Source organism: Schistocerca cancellata, chromosome 4 (assembly GCF_023864275.1).
Source record: "Schistocerca cancellata isolate TAMUIC-IGC-003103 chromosome 4, iqSchCanc2.1, whole genome shotgun sequence".
NCBI lineage: Eukaryota > Metazoa > Arthropoda > Insecta > Orthoptera > Acrididae > Schistocerca > Schistocerca cancellata.
Window position 1 is genome coordinate 247,311,006 of NC_064629.1, and position 22,584 is coordinate 247,333,589.

General features: G+C 42.3%; 1 protein-coding gene across 1 annotated transcript in view; it reads left to right on the forward strand.

Annotated features, from left to right (window-relative positions):
• Positions 1–22,584, forward strand: part of LOC126184058 (ornithine decarboxylase antizyme 1) — a gene marked incomplete at its 5' end in the record, with an annotated part of 46,305 nt that overhangs the window by 15,174 nt on the left and 8,547 nt on the right. The window contains one exon of the mRNA XM_049926419.1: positions 8,615–8,778. Within this exon, the coding sequence (XP_049782376.1) occupies positions 8,615–8,778 (164 nt within the window). The remainder of the gene's footprint in view (positions 1–8,614; positions 8,779–22,584) is intronic.

A 22,584-nucleotide genomic window follows, 5' to 3' on the forward strand; every position in this document is an offset into this window, starting at 1 on the left:
AGGTTTATAGATACAATGTTGAAACTAAGCCACGACCATCTTCGTAGAAGCATTTAGGATCATAGGTGGGAAAAAATCTTGACAGTTGCGATCAAATGTGTAGGTTATGCTTACTGTGTGTTTTTAGATTTGAATGGAACAGTGCCACAAAATCAAATGATCAGTAAGAGTACTAATTAAAAGTTCAATACATTTGTGTGAAGCTATGCAAAAAAATGTGGAGGTTTGTGGCAAAACAATTTGTGGCATTTGTACTATGGCAGTGAATTCTACTCACACTTTGTTTGTCCATGAAGTTCTAGCCAAAAACAATACTGTAATGACACGTCAGCCTCCACACTCGCCAGACTTGGTCCTGTGACTTTCTATTCCCAAAACTAAAGAAAACTTTAAAGGGCTACTGTTTCACAAGCATAGATAAGATTAAACACACATTGATGAGAAAACTAAGTTATTCCAAAGATAGTTCTAGAAGCAGTTTGAAAACAACTTGTGCAAAAAAAATAAAGTTCTTTGACTTTCATGCATATTGGATAAATTGATTTAAATGAATAAATTACATAAACACTTTTTTCTAATTTTTGTCATTCTCCACACTTATCAAATAATTGATTAGGTTCTGAAATTTTCACTGGTCTGTACATTAAAACTTCAGCTAACATGCAGGATTTGTGTAATAATACTCAATCTAATGCCATACATAAACTTCTTACCAGCAACTTGAACTGCGTCATAGTTGTAATTTATTTGAACTATAGGTGGGGAATGGGTATATGAATATAAAAAATATCAGCTCTTCAAAACATTGTACTGTATGCTGCATGTCAGCAAATGGTACTTTCATAACACAAAAACAGAATCAGTAACGGATATGGTCCTGATTGCTCAGTGGGTTGGCGAGGCTATAAACCTTAATTCATGATGCTCATTCCTCACCCCCACAGCAATGGTTTTTATGTGAAAATGCTGAACTGGTCTGGGTTCTTAACTGCAAACATGGCAAATGAAAGAGCAGCAAGTCCAAATGATGGATATTTGGTCTGTTTATAACTTGTCTACCCCCCTGCGGGTCTGGGGATTAGAATAGGCCCGAGGTATTCCTGCCTGTCGTAAAAGGCGACTAAAAGGAGTCCATCCCCCTCACGGGGGTAGTTAGTGCCTGCGTCCGGAGACGGACGGTTCCACGACCTATAATCGTGGTCTTTTTGGTTTTTCACTTCTCGTTTCTTCCTTCCTTTTGTTGGTTCCTTTCTTTGCTCTTCTCCACCTCACTGTCTTCGTTACTCTTTCCCTTGACTTCTCCTTGCCTTCTCATTGCCTTTTTCTCCTTGCCTTCTCATTGCCTTTTTCTCCTTGCCTTCTCATTGCCTTTTTCTCCTTGCCTTCTCATTGCCTTTTTCTCCTTGCCTTCTCATTGCCTTTTTCTCCTTGCCTTCTCATTGCCTTTTTCTCCTTGCCTTCTCATTGCCTTTTTCTCCTTGCCTTCTCATTGCCTTTTTCTCCTTGCCTTCTCATTGCCTTTTTCTCCTTGCCTTCTCATTGCCTTTTTCTCCTTGCCTTCTCATTGCCTTTTTCTCCTTGCCTTCTCATTGCCTTTTTCTCCTTGCCTTCTCATTGCCTTTTTCTCCTTGCCTTCTCATTGCCTTTTTCTCCTTGCCTTCTCATTGCCTTTTTCTCCTTGCCTTCTCATTGCCTTTTTCTCCTTGCCTTCTCATTGCCTTTTTCTCCTTGCCTTCTCATTGCCTTTTTCTCCTTGCCTTCTCATTGCCTTTTTCTCCTTGCCTTCTCATTGCCTTTTTCTCCTTGCCTTCTCATTGCCTTTTTCTCCTTGCCTTCTCATTGCCTTTTTCTCCTTGCCTTCTCATTGCCTTTTTCTCCTTGCCTTCTCATTGCCTTTTTCTCCTTGCCTTCTCATTGCCTTTTTCTCCTTGCCTTCTCATTGCCTTTTTCTCCTTGCCTTCTCATTGCCTTTTTCTCCTTGCCTTCTCATTGCCTTTTTCTCCTTGCCTTCTCATTGCCTTTTTCTCCTTGCCTTCTCATTGCCTTTTTCTCCTTGCCTTCTCATTGCCTTTTTCTCCTTGCCTTCTCATTGCCTTTTTCTCCTTGCCTTCTCATTGCCTTTTTCTCCTTGCCTTCTCATTGCCTTTTTCTCCTTGCCTTCTCATTGCCTTTTTCTCCTTGCCTTCTCATTGCCTTTTTCTCCTTGCCTTCTCATTGCCTTTTTCTCCTTGCCTTCTCATTGCCTTTTTCTCCTTGCCTTCTCATTGCCTTTTTCTCCTTGCCTTCTCATTGCCTCTTTCTCCTTGCCTTCTCATTGCCTTCTTCTCCTTGCCTTCTCTGGTCTCCGCCTTGGCGTTTGAGACAGTCTGTCCTCTTTCTCCCTCTCTCTCTTCTTTTTCCTCTTCTTCCTTCCTCCCTGTGCGTGCCTGAAGGCCGACCCACGCGTTCGCACGCGTAGCCGGTGACGGGGTAACGCGTAAGTCCCCGCCCTGGGTAGACATGTAAGGCACGCGCGTACCCCCTGGTAAAGGCCAGGCCCGGGGAGGGGTGATTGCCTGAGCTGATACCTTCTGACCATGCCGATTGGTCCCTCCGTCTGTTTCTCGGGAGGTGTGACCTGAGGTGTAAACATTCACCTAAGGCGGGAGTGCCCTCTGAGAGGGTCCCCACAAGGAAGGAGCGCGCCATCGGAGACGCTGGCAATCATGGGGGATTCCTCCGCAATGGATTCTACTCCATCTGTCTCGACTTCGACCCAAAAACGGAAACGTGACCAGCCAACAGTGACAAAAGTACTACCGCCTGCCCCACAGTTCCTCGTAGTTTCTCGATCTGAGGACGGAAAGGATTTTTCCTCTGTCAACCCTTTCGTTATTCAGAAGGGCGTAGATGCCATAGCCGGATCTGTCAAATCTTGTACCAGGTTGCGTAACGGCACCTTATTACTAGAAACTGAGAGTGCCTTTCAGGCACAAAAACTGCTTCGGGCCACCCTCCTGTACACGTTCCCTGTCCGGGTGGAGGCCCACCGAACTTTGAATTCGTCTCGTGGTGTCGTCTATACTAGCTCCCTCGACGGATTGACTGATGAGGAGCTTCAATCTTTCCTCGCTGAGCAGGGCATGACGGCTGTCCATCGGGTCATGAAGAAGGTCAACAATGACCTTGTACCGACCCGGACACTTTTCTTGACCTTCGATAGTGTTAAGCTGCCATCGCGCATCAAGGCGGGCTACGAGGTTATTTCTGTTCGCCCCTATTTCCCGACACCTACGCGCTGCTACCAGTGTCAGCGTTTCAATCACACTCGACAGTCTTGTTCCAATGCGGCTAAATGTGTCACTTGTGGCAGGGATGCCCATGAGGGTGACTGTCCACCTGCGTCTCCTCATTGTGTGAACTGTCAGGGTGACCATGCCGCATCCTCCCGCGACTGTCCTGTCTATAAGGAAGAACGCTGTATCCAAGAAATTCGGGTCAAAGCGAAAGTGTCCACCTCGGCTGCTCGCAAGCTATTGGCTAGTAGGAAGCCCACGCTGCTCCCAGCGGGGAAATTCAGTACTGTCCTCGCCTCTCCTCGGACTACCCGGGAGGTAGCAACCCAGACATGCGATCTGACCTTCAGCACCACGGTCGTCCGTTCGGCCAGTGCTAAGATCGCGCGGTCGACGTCTCCTCTTCCTCCCATCACCCCACAGACACCAGCCCCTTCCTCAGCTTCTGCTAAGTCGAAGACCCCGAAGTCAGATGCACGGGCCTTCAAGAAGGAACCATCCCGTGCAGACTTCCTCCGTCCCTCGACCTCCCAGCCTTCGACCGGTACTTCCACCAAACGTCCTTCCAAAAAGGCGCATAGGAAGCACAGTTCTCCTTCTCCGCCACGGCGCATTTCTTCTCCTGCGCCACCCAGCGGTTGCCGCCCCAGGCCGTCATCCGTTTCGCCTGGCCGCACCGCTGGTAGCCGTACATCTGGCCGTTCACCGGCGGAGGAAGCTCCCCCTCCCGGCCATCCTCCCGAGATGGCCGATGACCCTATAGACCCCATGGACGATGACTGTCCGCCTACTGATAGCGGCGGCAGTGCTCGCTCGAAGCCAGGCCCTAAGCGGCCTTCGAGGTGACCCCTTCTCTCATCTTCTTTTTCTTACGATGGCACTTATTCACTGGAATATTCGCAGCATTCGCTCCAACCGAGAGGACTTGAAGTTGCTGCTCCACTTGCATCGTCCGCTCGTCGTAGCCCTCCAGGAAACGAAGCTACGCCCATGCGATCAAATTGCCTTGGCACACTACACCTCTGTGCGTTTTGACCTACCCCCTGTGGTAGGTATCCCAGCTCATGGAGGGGTTATGTTGCTGGTCCGGGATGATATTTACTAAGATTCCATCACGTTGCACACCAGCCTGCAGGCAGTTGCCATCCGCATTACTCTCCCCACTTTTACGTTTTCCTTTTGTACCGTTTACACTCCATCGTCATCTGCCGTTACCAGGGCAGACATGATGCAACTTATTGCTCAGCTACCAGCACCATTTTTGTTAACTGGAGACTTCAATGCCCACCATCCCCTTTGGGGCTCTCCAGCATCCTGCCCGAGGGGTTCCTTGTTAGCAGACCTTTTCAACCAGCTCAATCTTGTCTGCCTCAATACTGGCGCCCCTACTTTTCTTTCGGACACATCTCACACCTATTCCCATTTAGACCTCTCTATATGTACTCCCCAACTTGCACGCCGGTTTAAGTGGTATGCACTTGCTGATACATATTCGAGCGACCACTTCCCGTGTGTACTCCATCTCCTGCAGCATACTCCCTCTCCGTGCTCCTCTAGTTGGACCATCTCCAAGGCAGACTGGGGGCTCTTCTCTTCCAGGGCGACCTTTCAGGATCAAACCTTCACAAGCTGCGATCATCAGGTCGCACACCTCACGGAAGTCATTCTCGCTGCTGCTGAATATTCCATCCCTCACCCTACTTCTTCTCCACGTCACGTACCGGTCCCCTGGTGGACCGGAGCATGTAGAGACGCTTTACGTGCTCGTCGACGTGCTTTACGCACCTTTAAACGCCACCCTACAGTGGCGAATTGTATTAATTATAAACGATTACGTGCTCAGTGTCGTCGTATTATTAAAGAAAGCAAGAAAGCCAGCTGGGCTGCTTTCACAAGCACCTTCAACAGTTTTACTCCTTCTGTTGTCTGGGGTAGCCTGCGCCGGCTATCTGGCACTAAGGTCCACTCCCCAGTTTCTGGCTTGAAGGTTGCGAATGAAGTCCTTGTGGCCCCTGAGGCTGTCTCCAACGCCTTCGGCCGCTTTTTCGCAGAGGTTTAGAGCTCCACTCATTACCACCCTGCCTTCCTCCCCCGCAAACAGGCAGAGGCGGCTAGGCCACCTGACTTCCGCTCCTCGAATTGTGAAAGTTATAATGCCCCATTCACCATGCGGGAACTCGAAACCGCACTTGGCCGATCACGGTCCTCCGCTCCAGGGCCTGATTCTATTCTTATTCAGATGCTGAAGAACCTTTCTCCTGCGGGTAAAGGTTTTCTTCTTCGTACATACAATCGCATCTGGTTTGAGGGACATGTTCCCGCATGCTGGCGCGAGTCTATTGTTGTCCCGATTCCTAAGCCGGGGAAGGACAAGCACTTGCCTTCCAGTTATCGACCTATCTCGCTTACCAGCTGTGTCTGTAAAGTGATGGAGCGAATGGTTAACTCGCGATTGGTTTGGCTGCTCGAGTCTCGACGCCTACTTACCAATGTACAATGTGGATTTCGTAGGCGCCGCTCTGCTGTTGACCATCTGGTTACCTTGTCGACCTTCATTATGAATAACTTCTTGCGGAAGCGCCCGACCGCGGCTGTGTTCTTTGATTTGGAGAAGGCTTACGACACCTGTTGGAGGGCGGGCATTCTCCGCACCATGCATACATGGGGCCTTCGCGGTCGCCTCCCTCTTTTTATTCGTTCCTTTTTAATGGATCGACAGTTCAGGGTACGTGTGGGTTCTGTCCTGTCCGACACCTTTCGCCAGGAGAATGGGGTGCCACAGGGCTCAGTTTTGAGCATCGCTCTCTTCGCCATCGCGATCAATCCAATAATGGATTGCCTCCCAGCTAATGTATCAGGCTCCCTTTTTGTGGACAATTTTACCATCTATTGCAGCGCGCAGTGTACACGTGTCCTGGAGCGCTGTCTTCAGCGTTCTCTTGACCGTCTTTACTCCTGGAGTGTCGCCAATGGCTTCCGTTTTTCTGCCGAGAAGACGGTCTGTATTAACTTCTGGCGCTACAAAGAGTTTCTCCCACCGTCCTTACGACTCGGTCCCGTTGCTCTCCCAATCGTGGAGACAACCAAATTTTTAGGCCTTACCTTTGACAGGAAACTTAGCTGGACTCCACATGTGTCATATTTGGCCGCCCGTTGTACCCGTTCTTTAAATGTCCTCCGTGTTCTCAGTGGTATGTCGTGGGGACCGGATTGAACCGTCCTACTTCGTCTATATCGGTCGATCGTCCGCTCCAAGCTGGATTATGGGAGCTTCGTATACTCCTCTGCACGGCCATCCATCTTACGCCGCCTCAACTCCATACAACATCGGGGTTTACGACTTGCGATCGGAGCATTTTATACCAGTCCCGTAGAGAGTCTTCATGCTGACACTGGCGAATTGCCATTCACCTACCGGCGCGATATACTGCTTTGTCGGTATGCCTGTCGGCTACTGTCAATGCCCGACCATCCGTCTTATCGTTCCTTTTTTGACGACTCTCTTGACCGTCAATATGGGTTGTATGTCTCTGCCCTGCTACCCCCTGGAGTTCGCTTTTGTCGCCTCCTTCAACACCTTAATTTTTCACTCCCTGCAACCTTCCGAGTGGGCGAGAGCCGCACGCCACCTTGGCTCCAGGCTCAGGTCCGCGTTCACCTTGACCTCAGCTCGCTCCCAAAAGAGGTCACCCCCGGTTCGGTCTACCACTCCCGTTTTTTGGAACTTCGTTCGAAGTTCATCAACATGACTTTCATTTATACAGATGGCTCTAAGACCAATGACGGGGTCGGGTGTTCCTTTATTGTCGGGGCACAAAGTTTCAAATACCGGCTCCATGGCCATTGTTCGGTCTTCACAGCTGAGCTCTTTGCCCTCTACCAGGCTGTTCTTTACATCTGCCGCCACAGACATTCTGCTTATGTCATCTGCTCAGATTCCATGAGCGCCATCCAGAGCCTCAGTGATCCGTACCCGGTTCACCCTTTCGTACACCGGATCCAACGCTCTCTTCAGCAGCTTGTGGACGTCGGTTCTCCGGTTAGCTTTATGTGGGTTCCTGGCCATGTCGGTATCCCTGGGAACGAAGCTGCAGATGCCGCGGCCAAGGCTGCGGTCCTCCGGCCTCGGACAGCTTCTTGTTGTGTCCCTTCGTCCGATTTTAGCAGGGTCATTTGTCAGCGAATCTTATCGCTGTGGCATGCCGATTGGTCTGCACTTACCGACAACAAGCTTCGGGCCTTAAAACCTCTTCCCCTGGCTTGGACGTCCTCCTCACGCCCTTCTCGGCGGGAGGAGGTCGTTTTAGCCCGGTTAAGAATTGGACACTGCCGGTTCAGCCATCGCCATCTGCTGACGGCTGCGCCGGCGCCGTTCTGCCCATGTGGGCACTTGCTGACGGTTACACACATTTTAATGTCCTGTCCAGATCTTAACACACTGCGCTTCGATCTTAACCTGCCTAATACTTTCGATGCCATTTTAGCGGATGACCCACGAGCAGCTGCTCGTGTTCTTTGTTTTATCAATTTGACAAACCTCGCTAAGGACATTAGATGATGTTGTTTTTTAATCCTATGCCTGTCAGTCTGTCTTTTATCGTGTTTTCCCTTTTAGTTGTTGTTGTCAACTTGTGCCTCGCGGTGCATTCTTAGAGTAGTCAGGGCGCTAATGACCATTGAAGTTGTGCGCCCTAAAACCACAAAAAAAAAAAAAAAACTTGTCTGCTGAAAGGTCAGATGAAGACATTGTGAAATGTAACTTCACACATTAGGGCATTGTTCTGTTAACTTGTTTACTTAGTTGTCATCTCCAAATTGCTTTATGTTGGAGGATTCTTCGAAGATTTAATACAAAATTGTCATACTGATATGGATTTCACTATAACAACTCTGTGGTTACTCTTACCTGTGGGTATTTTTGGATGTTGGTGTAAGAACTGATTGGCTTACTGATATTGAAATATTGCTGTAAGGTTTCCATTGCAGGTGATTTCCATAAGTATGGGGGGGGGGGGGGGGGGGGAGAAAGAGGACTTTATAAGTGTGATACTCAGCAATTTCATATTGCAGTTCACTAGTGTCTTGAAAATAGTGAGGCAGTATTAGTCACCAAATTACTGGATAGAATTGTTTTCTGGACCCATGTGGTGTCAGTGAAGTAAATCAGTAAACTGCAACTTGGAAACTAAAGAAATATTACACTTGCCATGGAGGCAGTGCATCATCCTCTCAAATCTGACAGTGTGTCCCATCTGTGAAATAATTTTGTGATTTTTTATGCATCAATTTCATTTTTATGTACTCTGAACATTAAATTTCTTTATTTTATTATTTTACAGGAAAAAGAACTGCTAGAGGCAGCAGAGCACCATGAATCTCTTCGTTTAACTTTCGTGTTACTGCTAACAGAAAATACACAAGTAAGCTGGGAAACAGTGTTATGGAAACAGCGGCTGTATATACAAGTGCCAGGGTGTATTTTGCCTGAAGGATCAAAAGAAGGGTTTGTTTACTTTTTCATACCAATTTTTAAGCTATTTGTTTAATATTTAACTTTGGAAATTTCAGGTAAATTTGATACAGACTACTCAACATCCCTGATATATTTAGCATCAAATTACCTTTATAATGCAATTGTTGTATTCACTGCAGTGTTCCCTTTTCTGAATAAATGAAGGTTGTGTCTGAATGAAAAAAGTGTAAAAATAAAGGAATTCTGCTGATTGTTCTATAATCCCATTCCCTACCATAGCAAATTATGTCAACCAGTGCTTGTCTCATGACTCCTAAATTTTTAGAATTACATATTTAATTTTCTACATTGATAATAGGCATTAGAAATGATGAAAAAAGATTTAGGTAAAACATGTTCTTAACATGGATTGAACAGTGAGACATAAAGATTCCAAATACATAACTTGTCAGTAGAGATGATACCTGGATAAGTTAAAACATTCATAAGTTAAGCATTTCAAGGGGAGCATTAGGCAACAATGAAGGGAAATGTAATAGAATATGATTGAGTAGCAGTGAAGACATCAGAGAAACAATTACACAAAGACAGGGTCCAGCAAAAATTAATAAGTAACACATATATTTAATTTTGGATTTAGGCATCAAACAAAGCACGCAAAAGAGAATGGGTGTCCAAAGAATTAGACTAAGTGTCCAAAATGGCTAAGGAGAAATGTAAAAGCACACACAACTGAGGAGGAGGTAAGACCCACCTATAGAAAAGTTAGAGATCTTTTCAGAACATAGTAGCATCTGTACAAGAGTTCGGATGACAAGTAAAGGGAAGGCTGAAAGGTGGAAGGAATATATAGGACAGTATTATGTAGTTGTAGAGTTGGGAAATGTGCAAAAATAATTTGAGAATACTGAATAACAGAAGGGGAAATGAGGCACCAGGAGCAGAAAACATTCCCTTACAATTATTTAGATTCTTGGGAGAACCAACAATGACAAAACTATTCCACCAACTATGTGAGATACTCTTGAGACCCCCCCCCAACCCTCCTCTCTCTCTCTCTCTCTCTCTCTCTCTCTCTCTCTCTCTCTCTCTCTCTGTGTGTGTGTGTGTGTGTGTGTGTGTGTGTGTGTGTGTGTGTGTGTGTGTGTGTGTGTCTCTGGCCAAGTTACCTCTAAAGTGGGGATATTACAATGTTGACTGGAATGCCTTTTGAAATTCTGAAGTTACAATAAAATACAAGGAGAAAAATATTATCTAATATTTGTACAGAAAGCAGGCTGAAGTTATGTAAAACAAATTGCGGTGTAGCTCTCCACCAAAATCACATTGGAACTTGCTGCTCAATATCGATGCTTGAATAAAAGTCAGTTTTCATTGCGGTGTAGCTCTCCACAAAAATCACATTGGAACTTGCTGCTCAATATCAATGCTTGAATAAAACAGTCAGTTTTCGAGCAGTGTCAATTCAAATAAAATCCTCGGGCTTTTGATGACCATCTCCGCCACCTTCGTCAGTTCACTGACTGCCGAGGCTGCTACGTTTTCTCACTTATATAGGCATGATGATGACATCAGCAAAAGAGAGATCGCAAACACTTTCAAGGGCTGCTGATGAAAGGCACCTGGTGAATCAGAAAAGGCCAAATGGACTGTATTCGTGCCATACTGTGGAGCAACTTGCAGTAAGTTAGGACGTCTGCTGCAGAAACATGGGCACCCTGTTAAAGATGAAATTGCTCTTAGTGTATGGTGTACCCTGTGACTGTGGCAGCATGTATATCAGACAAACAATTCGCATGGTTGCAGAGCGTTGCACTGAGCACAAGTGCCATATAAAACAAAGGGAGCTTGACAAGTCGGCCATAGCGAAGCATTGCCTAAAAAATGGACATAAAATACAGTTTGAAAATACAAAAGTGTTGGCTCGTGTGTCTACATATTGGGACTCCGTTATAAAGAAAGCGACTGAGATCTGTTTAAACAGTAATTTCAACAGAGACCAAGGGTACACTCAGCAGGGTATGGGAGCGGGTGATGGATATTGAAAGAAAGCAAAGACAGATGCGCGACGTGGGAGTGGCAGTTTTGAATGTGGTGCCCGCCACCTGACGTCACTGGTGCTGCCACGGGCAATAGCTCAGCTAGCTGTGCAGGTCGACTTATGCGCGTGCACCACATTGGGTCTAGCTGATTAGCTGCTGGTGATGTCCTCATGCCTATATAAGCGAGAAACTGTAGCACCCCTGGCAGTCAGTGAACTGATGAAGATGGCAGAGATGGTCATCGAAAGCTCGAGGATTTTATTCGAATTGACCTGGCTTGAAAACAGAATATTTTATTCATGTATTTAGTTGCGAAAGACTGAGAGGATTAACATCGATGCTTGCTGATAAATTAACAGCCCAAGAGGGAGAGTGAAGTTCTCATTTCCCAAAAGTGACATTTATGCAGCTGTGAAACTACACAGTAAAGATGCAGGTTATATATAATGTTGTTTTTGTGGTCTTTAATCCAAAAACTGGTTTGATGCAGCTCTCAGAGCTACTCCAAAGTGCAAGCATCATCAGCTTTGAATAATTACTGCAACTTTCATCCATTTAAACCTGCTTGCTACACTTCTTTTGGTCTCCCTCTACAGTTTCTACTTCCCACACTGCCCTCCAATCCTAAATCTGGCGTAGAATGTGTGATATCAACTGATCTCTTTGTTTAGTCAATTCATGCCGCAGTTTTTCTTCCCATTTCTGTTCAGCACTTCTTCATTAGTTAAATCATTGATCAACCTCATCTTCAGCATTCTTTTGTAGTAAGACATTTCAAAAGCATCTGTTCTCCTCTTTTGTGAACCGCATATTGTCCATGTTTCAGTTCTCTAAAAGACTACACCCAATCAACCACATGTCCCTTCTGTACAAGACTATACCTCAAACGCCTGTTGAAAAGATTTTTCAACACTTAAATTTATATCTGACGATAAACTTCTCTTCTTCAAAATACTTTCCTTGCCATTGCCAGTCTACATTTGATATCCTCTCTACTTTGGCCGTAATCCATTATTTTACTGCCCAAATAACAACTCATCCACTACTTTGTCTCTCATTTCATAATATGATTCCCTCTGCATCACCTTATTTAATTCAACTGTGTTCTGTTACCATTGTTTTTACTGTTGTTATTCATCTTATAACCTCCTTTCAAAGTAATGTCAATTCTATTCAACTGCTCTTCAGAATTACAGAAAATCAGTGTCATCGGCAAACCTCAGTTTTTCTTTCTTTTCCATGAAATTTGTTTCCCAAATTACTTCTTTGTTTCATTTACCACTTGCACAATGAACAGATTGAATAACATAGGGGATAAGTTACAACCCTGTCTAACTCCTTTCGCAACCACTGCTTCCCTTTCGTGCCACTCAACTCTTATAACTGCTAAGTGGTTTCTGTACAAGTTGTATACAACCCTTCTCTCCTGATACCTTCAAAATTTCAAAGAGTATATTCTAGTCCACATTCATAAAAACATTTTCTAAATTCCACAGAAGCTATAAGTTTCCCTTTGCTTAAACTATCTTCTAAGAGAAGTTGTAGTATTGCAAAGTATGTTCCTAGATATCTCTGGAAACCAAATTAATCTTCCCAGAGGATGGCTTCTACTAGTTTTTCAATTATTCTCCTTCTGTAAAGAATTCATGTTAGTATTTTGCATCCACAACTTATTAAACTGATAGTTTGGTAATATTCACACCTGTCAGCATCTTCCTTCTATGGTATTGGAATTATTACATTCTTCTTGAAGTCTTGACTATTTTGAGAGTCCTATATATCTTACACAGTCGTTGGAATGGTTTTGTCGTGGCTGGCTCTCCTGAGGATATCAGTTCTGGGGGAACATCAGCTTCTGCAGGGACCTTGTTTATATTTGGCTTTTCAGTGTTCTATCAAATTCATCACAGTATCATATAACCCATCTTGTTGTCTAGTTCTTCTTCCCTTTCTATAATATTACTTTGCAGTTCATTTCCCTTGTGTAGCCCCTCCGTATATCCATTCCACCTTTCAGCTTTTCATTCACTTCGTACAGGATTTGCATTTGAGGTATTGATGTCCATAAAGCTGCTCCTGCTTTCTTCAAAAATTTAATTTCCCTGTAGGCCTTATGTATATTTTCTGTTTTTTATATCCTATAGATTTGTGTATGTCCTCTAGCCATTTTGCACTTTGTCAGTCTTTTTTAAAGACATTTGTATTTACTTTTGTCTGCTTCATTTTCTGAATTTTTAAATTTTCTGCTTTCATAAATTAAATGCAATATCTTGTGTTATCCACAGATTTCTACTAGGCCTTGTGTTTTTGCTTGTTTGATCTTCTGCTGCCTTCGCTACTTCAACTTTCAAAGCTACCCATTCATCTTCTGTATTCCTTTCCCCTGTTGGAGTCAATCATTGCTTGATTTTTCCTTCTGAAACTCTTATCAGATCTTTTAAACTTATCCAGGTCCCATCTCCTTAATTTCCTACCTTTTTCCAGTTTCTTCAATTTTAATCTGCAGTTCTTAACCAATAAATAAATTGTGTTTGGAGTCCTTTTTTGCCCTTGAAAATATATTAAAATTTAAAATCTGGTTCCAAAATTTGTCTTAACATTACATTATCAGTCTAAAACATTCTGGTGTCTACAGGTGTACAACTTTCTTCCATTATTCTTAAAGTGTTAGCAATGATTGAATTAGGCTCTGTGCAAAATTCTACCACGTGGCTACCTGTTTCATTCCTTCCCCCATATTTACCTATTTTTCCTTTCCCCTTCTTCCTGCTACCAAATTCGTCACTCATTACAATTAAATTTTCCTCTCTTGACTGTTCGAATAATTTCTTTTATGGCATCACACATTGTTTCAATCCCTAAATCATCTGCAGAGCTGGTTGGCATACAAAATTGTATTACTGTGGTGGGTGTTGGCTTAGTGTCTCTTGGCTACACCATTCACTATGCTGCTCTTAGTAGCTTACCAACATTCCTGTTTTCTTACTCTTATTAGGCATACTCTTGCATTACCTGTATTTGGTTTTTTATTTATAACCCTGTATGCCCCTAACCGGAAGTACTGTTTATCCTACCACCGAACTTTATCCTACCACCGAACTTCACTAATTGCTACTACATCTTACTCCATTCTATCCACTTCTCTTTTTAAATTTTCTAAGCTACATGCCTAATTAGGATCTAACAATTCCACATCTGACCTGTAGAATACCAGTCCTCCTGAGTAGTCCCAGCTGGGAGATGTGAATCAGGTAAGACTGTTTTTACCTCCAAAACATTTTCCCTACAGGATGATCATTTAACCTTACAGTTAACATTTGCTTTCCTCTTGGTTTGTCACTCACAGTACCAGCACAGCAAGGTCATGTTGGCTCATATTAGAAAGCCATATCAGTCAATCATCCAGACTGACACACTGCCACTAGTAAAAAGGCTGCTACCCTCTTCAAGAACCACAAAGTTGTCTGGCCTCTCCACAAGCACCCCTCCTTTGTGGTTCCACTTACAGATAGGTATCTGTATCATTGAGATAAGCAAGCCACCTCACCTTGGCCAGTTCCATGTTTCATGGGGCCATATAGAGTACATGTATACATATGGAATACAAGGTGTGTCTAGAAAGTTGGGTGAATGGACTCTGAAAATAAAGGAAAAGAGAGTTGCAAATAAAGTACTATTACTGGCCTTCAAAGTAATCGTCATCAGCTGCAACACAACTCTGACATAGATTGTAAAGCTGTTGAAAACAGCTATTGCTTCCATTTGAAGCAATGTGATCATGTATTCAGAATGAGATTTTCACTCTGCAGCGGAGTGTGCGCCGATATGAAACTTCCTGGCAGATTAAAACTGTGTGGCAGACTGAGATTCGAACTCGGGACCTTTTGCCTTTCGCGAGCAAGTGCTCTACCAACTGAGCTACCCAAGCACGACTCACGCCCCATCCTCACAGTCTTACTTCTGCCAGTACCTCGCCTCCTACCTTCCAAACTTTGCAGAAGCTCTCCTGCGAACCTTGCAGGACCTTGTAGAGCACTTGCCCGCGAAAGGCAAAGGTCCCGAGTTCGAATGTCGGTCCGGCACACAGTTTTAATCTGCCAGGAAGTTCCTGATCATGTGTTGTTGGATATCTGCAATCTCTGCGTGCTCAACTATCTTGCACTACACAAGGTGACTGTTCAAAGCCCTCCTTATTCTCCACATTTGATGCTGGCAGACATTTATTCACCAAGACCTCAAAGTAACTCATCTGCAGCATTGAGAGGTCGGCAGCCCTTACGCATTCAGATGTACATAGCACTGTAGGAAAATCCAAGCAGTGCGTGTATACACATCCACAAAACCTGCGGAATAGTATAAGAGGATATATACACACACACCCACACCAGTGAAAAGGGTAATAATATGGTTATCACATAAGCTCCTCAACAAGCGGACAATTTGAGTATAAAAAACAATTAAGATTTGGAAAAAATCAAAACCCTCAGGATGAAACTCAGCTCATGTAGGCTGCAGTGTATTCTTAGTTTAATGCATGATGGGAGACTTGTTTGTTTAAAGTGACAGGAAAATTTGTTATATATTGAACTAAAGCAATGATCTCTCCATAGAGAGGTTTCAACTTTAAGCTGTGATAGCTGACCATGCATTTAAATTGTTAGTTATTGCTTACACTGAAGTACACCAAACAAAAAGAATTAAGTCACCTCCAGGATACAGTACACAAATTTTTTGAACAGTGACTGTCTTGAAAAATGGCCTCAATACGGCGAGGAAGTGTCAAGAAATTTTTTTCATGTATGTCACATCCAGCTGAGGCCATTCATTAACTATAAGGTCCCATAATGTTAATGAAGTGTGGGAATGTTGATTGGCATTTCACTTGCTGTTAAAAATGGTCCAAAATGTTTCATATGGGATTGATATTTGGGTGCTTCAGTAGATGAGTCGAAGTGTGATACGGTTCCTGTGTGGAAGTCAAATCAGGAAAGTATGATGCACACCTGTGAAGACTGCTGTTGTCATCTTGGAAGAGAGGAGTGTTCGCACCATGTCCATCATGAAGATGTAGAAGAAGGGACACTTGGTCACAGAGAATGTTGAAATAAACATTCGGCTCATGCTCATTGTAAACTGAGGGAGTAGATCCAAAGTCGTATGACAACTTCTCACTGTACCTACTGATATGTTGTAGAGTGGTTTTCACAACATTGTCCTTCAACTACAGGTATTGTTGAAGACATGTTGAGCATTTGTTATAAAGAATAGCTTTGCTAAAAATCAATTGTTATTCTAATTACTGCTTTTGTATCATATGAAGTACCATGTGTTGGTCATTTTGTGCACTTTTTCATATCAATAAAGCCCTATGATATTTCACACATGTCAATTTTTACCTCTCAACCTATACTATTCTGTGAAGTACTGAATTTTTCAAATATTATGGTCTTTCGGGTCACCGTGCACTGTAAAGTTCCTTTGTTTGACCCACTAAAGACGTGTGGCTTTGTGCCCATATGAACAGTAGCCTTTTGTGAGATACTAAACCACAGGTATCCATTGCATGCAGGTCCCTTCACCATGTTTACTCAGAAACTAGTAGCAACAGACCTGAATTAATCAATATTGGTCATTTCTGTCTGGTTGAAACATTCATTAAAATGTAAATGTCGTGTGACTAGGGCCTCCTGTCGGGTAGACCGTTCACCGGGTGCAAGTCTTTAGATTTGATGCCACTTCGGCGACTTGCGCGTCGATGGGGATGAAATGATGATTAGGACAATACAACACCCAGTCCTAGAGTGTAGAAAATCTCCGACCCAGCCAGGAATTGAACCCAGGTCCTCAGGACTGACATTCTGTCGCACTGACCACACAGCTACTGGGGGTGGACACTTTGTCATTGACAAGGTGTGATGCTCGTCTGCAGTACTTTTGGTTAGGATTTTTGTAAGACTGCTATTGTTATGCTGTGTAAAGTGACGCGAATGGTATACCTTCCCTTGTAGACAAGCTGAACAGTCCTTGTTGATGCACCAACATATTCGGTAACTACATTAACATTGGTGTCATAGGCACGGCTATTGTACTGCACTGATTCTGTAAAACACACACACACACACACACACACACACACACACACACACAGACCACTCCACGTGGCCTGCATGCACTTGTGGTGTGCAAGTGAAAGCACCAATACGCTTTGCAAATATTGGTGGAAGTTACCGAAGATTACCGATGGTAACAACAGCCACGTGAGTGCATATACATCCAGCTGGCACAGCCTCATCAGCCATGTGGATATCGTGCACATGCACACAGGCTGTGAATTTACAGTGCACGCACACGCTATGCCTCTCGCTTAGTGCTAGACTTGGGTGAAATTTAAATAAGATGAATAAATAATACAGATATAAATTACCATTTGTTATTCATGAATAACAAATATTATTCAAAACATTATTCACTTACATGAATGAAAACCCTTATTTGGCATCTGTGAATAAAAAATGTGAAGGATAATAGATAAATTTAAAGTTCAGTTGCATTTATAGCTCTGCTCCAATACTTTGTCATATATCAAATGAATGTACTGTCAGTTTCTTTTAGTTTTCAGAACAACCTTTTGTGATAAGATGTTTAGAATAAAGCTTCAGTTGATTGATTTATTTATTTATTTATTTTTAGTTTTACTGTTGTGACACCAAGGGAAATATGTTCTTCACATGCAATGCACTCCTGAATTCCTCTTTAATCATGACTTCAGTGTATGGCCTTCAGATCATCATCATCATAAGCAGCAGCGGCACCAAAAATAGAGATCTTGTCAATTCCAGTGTAGTTTTTGGCAAATTGTTGTGATCCATTGTAGCTTCACTTCTCAAATCACATTCCTAAAAAAACTTTTTACGTCAATCTGTCATTTGAAGCTCGTGGCCCGATTTCTTTGCCATTTCTGTGACTGTTATATGTCTGAAGTTTGTTGTAAGCCTCCCTTGGTCATGAACAATAGTAGAAGTGAACTTGGTGTTTTTAAATTGTAGGTAAGACTTTTCTGCAATAATTACAGTTAGTATAGAAAGGTGAAAGTCTTAGAAATGTCCTTGACACCTTACCAATACAAAAGTTTTGTGTGTGTGCGCGTGTGCGCTGAAATGTTACGAACTGGTATATACTCTAACCCAATGTCTCTTCCAAAAATTTCAAATCTCAGAGCTCAACATAATTGCGTAGATGGATGTTGGATTGAAAAACTATTCCATGTTCTAATGGCAATCTCACCCAGAATTAATCCTAAAACATTTTGGATGATTCCAGACATCCAGCAAACATGCGCTAAATGTTTTAGGAGACTTTAGGTTAAACGTCTAGTGACATTAATACTGAGGAACCACATAGTTCTCACTTTGTTCACTCATTTTGTAGCAGCCTGCGTATTGGGGTGCCACAACACCCAGCTGGTTCCACACTGCCATTTGTAAGCAGGCTGTCTCGTGGAGAATTTGTGGCCGCCTTCAGTGTCTGTGAACTTGTTGAACCAGCCAGACCTTAGCATCATGAAACATATTTCATGATGACTTTCAGCAGCTTATAGGACTTAGGGAATTTCCATTTCTGGGGGATATACAATATGTCCTCAGATTTATAGCCATCTTTCTGGCACATTTAATTTAAGACACGGCATGAATTTATCACGGCAATTGCAAATTCATGTCAAACATCCATTGGCGATGAAATGTTCTCTATTCTTCAGTCTTTTGTCAGTGTGTATTCTACAATCCGCATAGTCGGAGACAGTCAGTTTTTAAAGGTTCTTTTATTGTTTAACTCCTTCCTGTATAAGGGCACATTAAATTTTCAGGTATACCAAATGTTTCATCTCAGTGATGCATGGCAACAGTACACCCTTGTTTAACTGGGCGTTTTTCTGTGGTATTTGTAAATTTTTATTAACAAGAGTTTCATGCAAAGTTGATTGCATAAAAATAGCCAAGTCACAGTATTTTCTGTAAGCTCCCACATCTATGAAGTGAATTTATAATCTGCAGTGCTTAAACAAAGTAAAATCACGGAAAAATACTTTTTATAGTTAGTCAATTTGTTGTGATGGTGTGCTCGGCTGATCAATCATGACTAACCACCAGCTGGCTGACTAAATAGGCTAATTAACATTGCTGCTGCCTAGAGTGTTAAAGCCCAAACTGCTGAGGTTTGCGTATAAGCATTTTTATGTTTAAATTGTTACGCTGTAAGTCAGGAAAGCTCTGCTCAACTTGAAGGAAGTTTTGTATTCTGGAACATAGCCGCTGAGTGACAAAGTCATATTTCTGGACAGGTCATTGATAAGTTTTGTATAAAACAGAAACTGCACTGAGCCAAGGGAATGAAAACTAATTTTGTACAAGAAGTAAACAAAGGAAATAGTGGCATTATTTTCTTTATTTTAGTTTATAGATAATTTATTGGTGAATAAATTTGTTTGAATGACCTACTTATTCGAATAATTATCCAGATAGTAATGTATTCGAACAATACCCAACTTTTTAAATCACTACCCCTTATGCTTCCTTTCTCTTTCTGTTCATATTATCAAATGTAACTAGTTCACTTGGCCAATTTATTCACAAAAGGCTACGATGTTGCTGGATTGAAGTTTTTTAGTAAATTATAAACAAAGTTGACAATCATAGTGTGTTGTTTCACTCTCAACATAAATCTTTTAAAATTATTCTGTTCAAAATATGTCTAAATGTCAGTGCAATTTCGGCAGCTTACTGAAAGCGAGCATTAATTCATCAGCTTTTATTTCATGGAAATATACAGCTCCACAACTGAAACAATGACCTTCAATAACATTCTGTATTATGTTATCACTTAAATTTTCATTATACTGTAGTAACACTTGGTGAATCTCCGGTATAGTGTGCGCATCTTCTCCATAAAAAACATGGAAAGTTGACAGCTCAAAAGAAATTCCAAATCAAAATGCATTTGAATGCTTGCCGGATGTGTTAGTGCCCCTACGTTCTGTCAAAGCTGTGGGGATAGTCTGTTTCCCTATCCCTATGGCAAGACCACACAGCTGTTGCCCATCACTCTTGAGTGAGTGCTGCATGATACCGAGTGAATGAACTGCCAGCTGTGTGTGTCCATATGCGCTTGCGTAGCGAGTGCCGTAAAAAGCACTAATCCTGCAGATTAGTCATGTGACTACAGTGCTATAGTGGTGGGTCACATGACTGCCTGGTAAGTGTGCTCTAGTACTCTGATGAGCTTCTCTTTACTGAGAAGTAACATATTTGTATGATAAAACAATTAACACTGATAAATACAGATTGTTGTGGAAACTAAAAAAATCAGAGCTGTATGCAGTGTGTTAATATAAGTGTAGTTAAAGTGCTGCTTAGTGGTGAGTTAATGTGTGGAGCAAAATGGTTACAAAATATCTGATATGATTGTCCCGTTATTGGTCATGTGACCACCCAACTAATGCCATATGTGAAGTTGCAAATCTACATGTCCCCACTCCAGAACAACCAGCATAATTTAATGTAATGACAGAAGACTTCATGTATCTCAACTTTTCAGGAACATGTAGTAAAGAATTTGTTGTTTTAGTCTTGTAATCTCATTTAAAGACGTAATAGGGAACCTTCACATTGGTATTTTTAACTATCAAAAATCAATCTCAATCTCTCTCTCTCTCTCTCTCTCTCTCTCTCTCTCTCTCTCTCTCTCTCTCTCTCTCTGTGTGTGTGTGTGTGTGTGTGTGTGTGTGTGTGTGTGTGTGTGAGAGGGAGTGAGTGTTAGTTATACTCTCCACCACCTGTTACATGCTTCAGTGTTCTTACTACTTATCAAAATTATTTGTCAAGTTGGAGTATAGGTAGGGAGTACACATAATTAACACAGCTTGCAGCAGCTGAGGAAGATGTTGAAATGCTGACCAAAAATATGGGAACTACTACTTGGCTGAACACACACAAGCACACCATTAATCAATTGTGCCAAGAAATCTGGAGATATGATACCATAGGAGGGGAGGGGGGGGGGAGGGAAGAGGAGGAGTTGCTCACTTTAAAAGTATGTATTGATGGATTCAGTATGATTTCTCTGTGAAGAGACAGTTGGGTGCAGCAACCCACCATACAACACACTTCGATGCACAGTTTCATTCCTGGAGCACCCTCTCCTTCACCATGACAATGCCAGACGACATATGGGTGGTGTGACATCTTCAACTATCAGTTGCTGGGGGTTCACTGTCATCCATCATCCTCCATACAGTTCCAAACTGGCTCCAACAGATTTTTGTCCTTTCCAAAACTTACAAAACTCCTTCGAGGACTTCACTTTGTAGTGATGAAGCAATGCAGGCAGACATAAGGTTGTTGGTCCATCAACATATTCAAATATTCTTCAGTGAAGGTTCCAACGAACTGATATATTGTTGGGAGAAATGTTCATTGCAATGGTGACTATGTAGGGAAATAAATATGTAGACACAAAGAATAAATATATAGAATGTTAATTACATCTGTGTTTTAAAAATGTGTAAGAATGTTCACACAGGTACAGAGGCATTAATCTTCAGCACATTCTCATACATCATTTGCAGATTAAGTCTACTTAGACTGTGTGACATGTATTGCATCTGTATGTACATAAGTGTGATGGAGTTAATAAAGTATATCAAATTGAGTGTTCCTTCATCTTAAGTGAGGAATAAATTAAAGCCTCCATTTTTTTATTTTTGTATAACACTGTAAAAGAGTCCTTTATATATAAAATAATGTTGAATTCTTCATGTCGATCCTATTCAAAGGGAGTGTTCCATTTTTTATTGCAAGACACTGAAATGGGACAATATTTCACTTTTTCTGGCTTATCATATATGCTCTCAAACCTCCCAGGCATAATCCTGAAATACTGCAAAGGTAGGAAAATGGTGCTTGTTGAGTACCAAGGCATATTTGCATTAACAGACATTAGATCATTTACACCAAGGTAACTGACAATGCTATATTATATTCTGTGGCATAAACAAGGTCCCCATTTATCCAGATTTTTCTGGGACAGTCCAGATTTTCAGTGAAATGCCCCAGTGTCCCTAAACTCTGTCTGGCAACAGAGAAATGTTCCATATTTTTGCCTTGTGTACAAAGATTCTTTCTACTCACCTGTTCCGATAAAATACTTTGTTTGCATGAAGTTTTGGAACATTGCCATAGCACTTAATTTGCTTAAAAAATCTAAACTTTTGGTTATAAAGTTTGATACAATATACAAATTCTTCCACAAAATGGATCATGCCATGTTTTGTAAACATGTGAAAGTGTTCAAACTTTGGAATGTTGAACTGTTTTATGGTTGTTTCCAATGCTTGTGACAGTGACTTAAATAAAGTTTATATTACCTTTGTTAATCATGGGAAATTGCAAGTGCACATTAAACAGTAACAGACTACAAAAATTCAGATTTTTCAGAAACATGGCAATATTGAGTGTGCAATTTGTGTGAAATTGAGGACTGCGTTAAAAGTTATACACCAATATGTCATATGAAATCGAACAAACATAAAACTGCACTTAACTCTTACAGATCAAAAATTGATGACTACTTATTGGTGAAGATAGTTAGACTTGGATAACGTTTGGTGCAAGAAGCCAAATTTGCATATCACACAGTAGTGCACAACCCGAGTCCGTGGGCTGCACAGCTGACACAGTTAAATTGCTGTTCAACAATAATCTCTTGTGCTTGTATCTGAAAATCAGATTAGTTGTCACAA